The sequence below is a fragment of the Stegastes partitus genome, unplaced genomic scaffold, assembly GCF_000690725.1.
Source record: "Stegastes partitus isolate 25-593 unplaced genomic scaffold, Stegastes_partitus-1.0.2 Scaffold1149, whole genome shotgun sequence".
Taxonomy (NCBI): Eukaryota; Metazoa; Chordata; class Actinopteri; family Pomacentridae; genus Stegastes; species Stegastes partitus.
In genome coordinates, this window is record NW_007578880.1 from 35,229 (window position 1) to 44,874 (window position 9,646).

The 9,646-nt window shown below is 39.7% G+C and overlaps 1 protein-coding gene across 1 annotated transcript in view; it reads right to left on the minus strand.

Annotated features, from left to right (window-relative positions):
• The window catches only part of nop14 (NOP14 nucleolar protein homolog (yeast)), a 10,882-nt gene extending 2,353 nt beyond the window's left edge, over nt 1-8,529 (minus strand). Inside the window, exons 1-15 of the mRNA XM_008296732.1 lie at nt 8,367-8,529; nt 7,797-7,979; nt 6,521-6,655; nt 5,919-6,060; nt 5,342-5,490; nt 4,984-5,121; nt 4,755-4,877; nt 4,506-4,637; nt 4,080-4,413; nt 3,725-3,855; nt 3,534-3,619; nt 3,289-3,424; nt 2,676-2,777; nt 2,159-2,312; nt 1,911-2,070 (exon numbers count right to left, since the gene is read on the minus strand). Of these exons, the coding sequence (XP_008294954.1) occupies nt 1,911-2,070; nt 2,159-2,312; nt 2,676-2,777; nt 3,289-3,424; nt 3,534-3,619; nt 3,725-3,855; nt 4,080-4,413; nt 4,506-4,637; nt 4,755-4,877; nt 4,984-5,121; nt 5,342-5,490; nt 5,919-6,060; nt 6,521-6,655; nt 7,797-7,979 (2,105 nt within the window). The 5' untranslated portion in view covers nt 8,367-8,529. The remainder of the gene's footprint in view (nt 1-1,910; nt 2,071-2,158; nt 2,313-2,675; nt 2,778-3,288; nt 3,425-3,533; nt 3,620-3,724; nt 3,856-4,079; nt 4,414-4,505; nt 4,638-4,754; nt 4,878-4,983; nt 5,122-5,341; nt 5,491-5,918; nt 6,061-6,520; nt 6,656-7,796; nt 7,980-8,366) is intronic.
• Between the last annotated feature and the right edge of the window lie 1,117 nt (nt 8,530-9,646).

Below are 9,646 nucleotides of genomic sequence, written 5' to 3' on the forward strand. Positions count from 1 at the left end.
GTGTGTGTGTGTGTGTGTGTGTGTGTGTGTGTGTGTGTGTGTCACTGGACGGCCTGAAGGAATGCAGAAATTAGAACACAACTGGGCACCCAGGTGTGAGGAGCAGGGCTCATATGAAGCACTGAGGTCATAACAGAGTGCAGGAGATTGGCCAAGATCAGACTGCGAGGCAAAGCGTAGACGATGATTTACTGAGCGTCTAATTAGACACAGCAAGACTTAATTTGCATTATTACAAAATTAAACACTGAAAACAAGTGTTGCTTTCAAATTAATGCAATAGATAATTTGCTGGGTTTTTTTGGGCCATTGTTACAAACACAGACAGCAAACGATTTCTTTCTAACATGTTTTTCATTCTGAGTGTTTATTCAAATGCTAGAAGTATTAATTTTAGTTGGGTACAAATAAAAATGTATGTTCTCACAAACTGTGCACAATCATGGCTTGCTGAAGCCTGTTTGCGAGCTCTGCTTTGTGCCCACACACCAGCTGCTGTGTGAAACCATGCTGGCGACTCATCACGAGCACATGATTGGATGCATCAGTTCTGAGCCGTACAGCGTGCACAGGTAAACACAGTCTGATGGACTATCTTGGGTTTTCATATCCATACAACGGTGGCCATGATGATAATAATAACTGGTGATACTTTATCAGCCATGCAGAACGTGTTACTTCATGAAAAATGCTGCAAAGCAACAAGTTAGATGAGAAATCTGTATAAGTGCATGTTTGTGTGCTTCAGTTTAGAGTTGCTGAAAAAATAAACGAGCTTTTCTTTTTTTTCACTTCTATACAAGGTCACTAATCAGCCTCACTTCTCCTCTTCCAGTGGAGCCATTTCATTTTTTGGTGGTCGTACTCAGATCCAAAATAAACAGGAGAAGCAGTGTGAAGAAGATAAAGGATTTTCTCACACCTTTGCTCCCTCCTTGATTTCCTACTGTGCCTGTAATTGTCTCCAGAAACGTGTTCATCTCTGTTATTGCATGGCTTCGGTACATCCTCCATTCTGATGACCAGTTAAGGCACTGTAAGATTTTCTATTATGAAATAGTGAGCCAATAAGGTCCAGCTGAAATATTTAAATCTACTTAGTCACCTGTGTGGTAAAATAAAGGTGACAGCACCAGAAAAACGACAGATTTATCATTACACACAAGTCCATAATTACATGGAAAGAGTTGTGTTTTGTGATCATTGCTCCTGTCAAGAGATTCCTCTATGACGCGTTTGGAGTAAGAGAGAGAAGGAGGACAGTTCTTACAGTTCAAATGCAGTTCAGTATTGAGTTTAGCAGCCTGGGAGAAATTAAGTGGAGATCTTATTAAAGTTAATATCATTTTAGTTTCCTTGCTGAGTTCTGGTGGAGATCTAGTGCAGCGAGTAGGTAATTACAGACTTGCAAAGAAGTGAATCTAACCACTAATGCTAACTAGCGTCAATCAAAAGTAACATGACTAATGGAAGATATGCAGATGACAACTAGCTTACTTATAGTAAAAATGACAAGTACATCTACTGGCTTTATTCGTTTACAGATAAAACTAATTATATACAACACAATAATCAGCAAACTTCCAAGTGTCCACAGGTGATTTTTTTTTTTTTTTTTTTAAAACATGGCTGTTGTTTCATGTTTAACAGATAGACAAGAGTTTTGCACAAAAACATTTTTCGGTAACATAAAGCAGAATCTTATCTGGTTAAATCATGTAGCTTCACTGTCTGCTTTATTTTTTCATTCAAATTAACATGGTACCTTAGAGCCAATTGTTCCAATGTTGTTGTGAACAGTCCTGTTATTTTATATTGTGGTGGCAACACAGAAAAGCGGTGAATAAAAATATAAAATCTTTCAGTAGTATTGAGGTTTGACTGCCGTTTCTACTGCCCTGCCGTCCTACCTGTGGTTGTCTCTGTCGAGATCACTGTTGAGCTCCAGGTGTTGTGTAGCGGACAGCGGCAGGCTTTTCTTGCTCCAGCTCTTGCAGGACTCTGAGGTCGACAACACGAGCAGATCACTGTATTTCCCCGATGACCTGAAAGGTGGCACCACCGTGTAACCTGCAATGTCAAACTATGTCAGTTCTGCTTCATACTTTATCAAAGCTGGCACCAAAACATGCATGTTGCCCTTGTGCTGTGAAGCTACCTAGAGAACTTTTGTCCTGCACTGCCAGGTGAAGCGTCCCAGACAGGAAGTTGATGAGCTCAGGCAGGAAGCGCTTCGAAAAAGAGACGTACTCCACCGCCAGACAGCACAGAACCAAACCTGATGTTAGGTCCTGTAATGATTTCACTGGACACTAGAAAAGTAGGAAAGAAAGATAGAAACACACAGACATAAACATGATGTTTCTCTTACTGTCACTGACTGTTTCAGCGGCAGTTCAGGAAAGAAAACAACTTCCCCGTGGTGATCTGGCCAACCTGAATAACTGTAAAGGTTTTACATGTATATATGGGATAAAAGTAAACACACAAGAAAAAAAAAAAAGATTAAATAAAAAAGAATGAGGGCTGGATTTAAAATTAATGACAGATGGTGAAGCCTCATTAGACGCTACAGAGATGAAGTAACAGACGCACAGGCACAGGTAGGCAGCAACGAAGATCAAAACAGCTCTAACAACCCAGACAATAACAACCATATCAAAGGCTGTGTGTACCTTGGTGAGAATCTGGCTGATGTAAAGCAGCGCTGGAGTTGTAACTGGGTGTCTGAAGTCTGAGGTAGGAAACAGCAGGGCCGTCACCTTCAAGTAGACAAGCTTAAAGCACAAAAACAAACAAAACATGGCTGCATTAGTCATATAGACAAGTGCAAATGTGCAACAGATACCAAGAACAAGGGTCCATCCACTGGGGATGAAGGGAGATACATCTCCCTCACTTTTCAAAATCCTATTCATGTCTCCCACAGATTCAGTTTGACTAAAATCATTTCAAACAGTGCGACTGTTCAGCTGCCAAAATCAGATGAGAGAAGAAAAGAGCTGATAAAATATATGTCCCCGCAGTTCTCACCCAGGCTCAGGGTTACAGAGCTTAAAGATTTTCAGGATTCTTTGCTGATTTTCATCCTGTACAAACACTGACCATCAGCAATTGTGAACAAAAGCAACTTGTAAATGAAACAAGAGTGATTCTAGCTGTTAAAATGGTGCAGATCTACAAAACTATCACAAACTCAATCAAGTAACATTTTAAAACCTCTAAAATCTGCACACACTCTGGGGATATTGCAAATGTTTTTTAGTATTCAAAGCAAACAATGTGTACCATGTCTAGCGTGGGGAAACCGGCATGACCTTTGACCTCGACCACTTCCTCCATGCTGTGACCAGCATCTGCGAGGACGCTCTGCATGGCCTGACAGGCTGCTTGTGGAAACATCTGGCACAGACCGTACAACTCACTACAGAAATGGGGGGGAAAAAATGTGAAAAAACAGACAAATAGCTCTGAGAACTAAATACTTGAATACAGAGGAAAACTTGAGAAAGAGAGGCACTTCTTGAACTCACGGTATGAGCTTATCTACGGTGGTGAGCTCAGGTGGACTCCTGGTGGCCAGTTCTCCAACGTACTCCAACAGAAAACCAAACAGTTTCTGAGACAGAGATGAGACTGTAAGTTCTGAGCCTGGCAACAAAGATATAAACAGAAAAGGCACCGCAGTAATTTATGGAAATGTGTCGCTTGCTGTATGTTGTACCTGCAGTTTGAGCTTATTGCCTACAGCCAGACTGGGGTGGTTGCACTTCTGAGTCCTGGCCACAATGAGGCGCTGGTTGTCAGGGGTGTGACCGTGGAGCAAATCTTTCAGGTCGCTGAAGCTCTCTGGGGCTTTGGGAAGAAGACACACAGAATATAAGAAAAAAGTAAGGATTATTGATTGCTCTGTGAGGGGAAAATGGTGATAAATATTAATCTAAGCTTCACTTAAGACACTTATATGACGGCAATGTTTTTATCAAAATCAGACGTAAACACCAATAGCATAAAAAGAGAGTCACCTAAATATGACTATCCTGCTTCTTTAAAATCTATTTAGTAATGGGTGTGGTTACCAGCAAATGTGTATGGGAGCTCTGCTTTGGCTGCCTCCTGCTGGGCCTTCATCTCCTCTTTGGTGAGACTCTTCTTCGGTTGGGCACTGATCTCTTCATCCTCCTGTTCTCCCTCTTCATTCTCGCTTTCCTGCTCAGAGTCCAGGTCTGAGTGGCCATCTTCTTCTTCTTCTTCACTGTTGCCCCCTTCTTCCTCCTCTTCTTCCTCTTCTTGATCATCTTCCTCTCCATCTTCACCGTCCTCCTCTGCATCCGATTCCTCTTCCTCGCCACTCTCTCCTTCTTCTTCATCCTTATCTTCCTCCAGCTCCTCCCCAATGTTCCATTTTCCATCCTATGCGTGAGAAGAAAACAAACTCTGTATCAACAGAAAAACTGCAATTAATTTGAGGACACACAAAGCTGCTGTCCTGTGCCATCCCATACCTGATAAGACAACGTCTTCTTGTCGTCCTTGTCCAGGATGAAGCCGTCATTGAGGTCATCTGCAGAAATGTGGATCTGACTCTGTGTACTGTCCCCGACTTCATCTCCCATCATCCTCCTCAGACGGTCAGCCTGGAGAAAACACAGAGCAAAAGAAATCCATCACACAGAGCATTAAGATGTAAAAATCTAATTAAATGACAATTAATGTTTTCAGCAACTGCAAGCACATTTCTGCGCTGTATATACCTCTAGTTTCTGCAGCTTCTCCCTCTCCTCCCTGGCGAGCTCCTCTGGGGTTTTCATTTTCTCTGAGGGCTGAGCCTTCATCTCAAAGCCGAGCTCTCTGACCATCATGTCATATTCTTCCAGCTAGAACGTACAAAGAGGAAGCAGAGATCAAGGGAATATCAAAGTCTGACAAAGGAGGAACAAAAAAAGAAAGCTGCATTTTGTTGATTGATGGGCATATCCCTACTTTGGGTTTCTCTTCTGGCGTGTCGACACGTTCGGCTTTGGGCGTCTTTTTCACCATCAGGGCCTGGATGCTTTTCCACTCCTGATCCAGCTTCTCCGTCAGCTCCTGTGCCTCCTCTTTCTGCACCTGTCGTTCCCTCTGAGGATGAACACAAACATCAGCCATCTCCTCTAGAATATCACCGCAATCATTAGTCAGTAAAAAAAAAAAGCCCTAATTACTAATTAAAATTCCACAATGTCATCAGTTGTGTGCACTTTTCAACTTAAATTCAAGACACAGCAAAAAAAAAAAAGTCAGCATGAATCCACATCAAAGCAATAAAGTGTTTTCATCAGCAGGACTGTTGGCAGCTCACCTTCTCCTGCTTGGACTTCTGGATGAGCTCTTCAATGAGCTCCTGCCTGGACTTGGCCCTCTGGCTTCCTTCCTCCTCCTGCTGGTCTCCTGATGTTTTCTTCCTGAGCAAGCCTCCTCCTCCTCCAAAGTGGGAGGCAGTCAGCTCAGCTAGGTGACAAAGACAAATATTGTCATTAATACATGCCAGCTCTGTCATCTGTAATATGAATTATCAAATCAAACTGTGGGCTGGGAATCAACAAGCCATACAAAAACAAAACACAGCCACAAAGGATTTTTGTGCACAAAAACATCATGTTTTCTCATGATCGTAACTTACTAGAACCAACACACGCTTGGATCACATTTTTTTTTAATGATGTAAATGGATTTCTGTAACAATACTGAAGGAGCACACAAGACAAGGGCAGCTACTGGTGAATACTTCTAAGATCAGATATAAACACCCCACATACATTATTTATAAGGGAAAAACATTTCTTGAGCTTAACAGGAAACAGGCTCAAGGTACCACAAAAATGTTCCAAAATCATGCGGATGCAGAATGTTTAGCTTCACTTGGTGTTAAGACTCACCTGATAAAAGGCCTTTCTCTTCTGATTCATCGTCACTATTCACAGCGTCGTTGAATTTCTCGATTTCTGCCAACGACTGGCCGTAATGAGTCAGCTCTTCTTCCTCGTTCAGGTTGTACATATCCTTCTTTTCATGGGTACGCTAAACGACCATGAAAAGTAAAAGAAGCAGACTCTTACTACTCCTGTACATGCATAAACATTGTGACAAATTTGCTCTTTTTTCCTTCATGATTATTATTAACTGTCACTTCTATAGCGTAGAGAAACAAAGTGGAGAAAAGTGTTTTTGAGGCCTTCCACTCTGATACTTCTGGGTGTGAAGACAAGCTGCAGCCAAGGCCTCAAAACTCAATGAATCATGTCAGATACAGGAACTAATAAACTAAACTACCAACAAAATGTTACAATATACACAATGACACAAAAACGATGTCAAGCTAGTAAAAAACTAGATCTTAAATACTGATATTGTAAAAATTTGTCAATACGTTACGCTGTATGCTTGGCTTCTTTTTTTTTTTTTTTTATTATTATCTCCATGTAACCTGTGTCCAGTGGGTCCTTTCAGGTAATAAGAAAAGCATTATCACATCACTGACCTGTCTCTCCATAGCGAACCTCTGTAGGATTTTGTCTTCTGGTGCCATCTTGGTGTCGTACTCTCCGAAACGTCTGTCAATCAATTTGTTGGACTTGTTCTTCTGTTTGTATTCCTTCAGGAGGGTCTCTTTTCTCTGCACGTCAAAAATCAAGCTTATGATTAGGTCCACTCCTTCACAGGTAAACATGCACACAAAAAACCTGCAACTACACTTAAGTGAAGGCTGCACCACATATACACATTCAAAATCATACATTAGGGGCAAACTGTAGTTAAGACGAAAATTTTACTTTTGCTCACACTTTTGCCTGTATTTAGATTGATTCACAGTTCCCTCTGTTCTTACAAAGCTCTCCTGTGGAAAATTTCTCTCCCAGTATGATACTGTGAGCACCAGGCTTCACAGCACAGATAGTGTTAAACGGATAGTGAGCTGTGACCAATGGCTGCCAGATATAGTGCTATGACAGAAGATTTTATCCCTCTTTGTGTTTTTCATTCCATCAAACTACAGAATTGTTTATTCTATATTTAGAGTTTGCCATCTTTTTTCTTTATTCAGCCAAATTCTTACAGGCATTTTTAACTCCTTTGACTACTTCTGCTCACATGTGCAGTTCTCTGAATGTAAAGTGTGTTAGATCAAAACATCCTAAGGCTAGAAGTATCCCCTAAAGTGAAGAGAAACTTATGAAAGTCTTAAAGCTAGGAGTTAAAAATTAAAAGTATTTTAGTGCTAAAACAAGCTCCTATATCTGGGAGAAGTTACAGGTAGTATAGTAAACTCATAAGACACATATCATGAACTTTCAGAACTATAATTTGATGGCAGTTGATTTATTAGAGACCCGATCAGCTACTAAAGAACTGTCCAATAAAACTGTAAATAATAGTTGTTGTTTTTTTTGCATGAACAGTTTGCAGCACTAACCATAATTTCAATCAACTGCCAGATTTGAATCACAGTATTAACATGCAGATGGTATTTAAGGCCACAAATGACTATCTATCTTTGCATCATGAATAACTTTTGAGACAGTTTATAGAATACACTATTAACTGCTGGGTACTACGATCTGTATATTTACCTTGCATGGGGCAGCACAACAAAACCACACCATAAAGACTATCACTAAAATACATGTATTAATTATATTACATAGTATAAAACAGCTACTAATGTTAAAAAATAGATTCAAATGACAAGGTCCTTGAAATGTGCATTAAGGTAAATGGAGGAGGTGTGGTTAACTCATGAGGTTGTTGTCTCTTACCTTAGTGATGGCTTTGGATCGAGATACACCCGGCAGACCCACATCATGTTTAGTTTTTCTGCCGAGAATATCAAATTTCTTTCTGTTGATCTTCACTTCAAATGGGTTGTTTTTGATCTCGGTGGAAGTCTTGGTTTTGCGAACCTTGTCAGCAAGGCTCCTCTTCTTCTGTGGCTTCCCCATCTGTAACACAAGTGGACCAATGAACCGCTTCTTTGTCTGTTCTGGTTGTTCGTAATTTGACTTTTTATGCTGCTGTAATGATAAAAATTATAATTTCTGGACCTGTCAAGTTTCGTATGACTACTATGGTGTAGATAACAAGGAAAAACCTCTTGTGTAGTCTCAGGATGCTAGCTAACGGTTAGCATTTACAGCATTTTAGGTCAATGCTGGCGTATAAATGTGACTCTGATTTACTCAATGTAAAAAATGTATTTAATAAATTTGGAAAACGACGACTCTAGAACCAAAACGTTCAAATTAAAGCTACTTTACACATAATTTGCTTCGCTGTGAACCGTCGACAGACTGTAAACAAGCTAACATTATCACAGATAAAGTGTTTACCGTTTAGCCGCGTTCAGGAATCAAGTCACTGAATCCAGTCGGAACAAAACATGGGCTTGTACCGCTCTGCCAAACCTCAGTTTATTAAATATTAGCTTAATATTTCACTATCCACGTTGTTTCACTGGGTTTCCATCTTCCAGCGTGCACAGCCGGAGGTCAAAGTTGAAAACAATGACGCTGAAAAGAGACACTTCCGGTTTGAAAATAACTGCAGCGCCCCCAGTGTCCCAAACCGGAAGTTCATCTTTAAGTATAATCAAAGGTGACACAAGTAGAGCAGCAGAACAGCATTTTCTGCATTTTAGGGACCACATCACTACTTGTAGAAATACAATAGTAGTTTTTAGTCAGAAAGTACTATTGGGAGTGAATAAACCATTTAAAAATGTACGTACTTGGACAGAAAGTTGTATTTTGGATCGATTATACCATTAAAACCCTAACATGCTCATTAGAAAGTACGATTTGGACATTTAAAACCATAACTTGTTCATTAGAAAGTACTATTTCAGCGTAATCATAATGAAAATTATAAATACTCGAGCATAAAGTTGTATTTTGAGCTTAATAAACCTATTAAACTATAAGTGCTTGCACAGAAAGTGATATTTTGGGTGAAATAAACCTTTTAAACAATAAACCATTCATCAGCAAATACTATTTGGGCAGAATAAACCTTTTAATCTATTAATAAATGTATTCATAAATGTGTTAAAGAAGTGTTGCTTTCTGTGCTTGGATCTTGTATGAGTACTTATGGTTGTCCATTAGTCCATTGTGAGTAAAATTTGAAATTGAATACTCTGAACCCATTACTAGTAATTCTAATTCAGCAAATAAATTGACAATAAAACTAAATTATTGTTCTAGTTGACAAAGCTGATTCATCTTCCACTGAACTCTCTACCAACCCGTTTGATCGTGCAATAGCAAAAAAGACGTCTGCTCCGAGCATATTTCCCTGAGATTCTTCATAAAAGACTCCAATCACACAATACTGATTTTCAAGGTAGTGTTTTTTTTTATTCATGGTTGCAACCATGAGAAAACAGAGGTGAAGTATTAAGTCTGTAGATGGTATAATGATGAGACACATTTAAATTGGAAGTAGTTCGGACAGAGAATACAAATCAGCATAGTTATGAGATTTAAAAAAAAAAAAAACTATGGTTGACTGAAATGACTACAAGGACTTTAGTATTGTTATCGGCAAAGAAAAAAAAAAAAAAACTATGGTTGACTGAAATGACTACAAGGACTTTAGTATTGTTATCGGC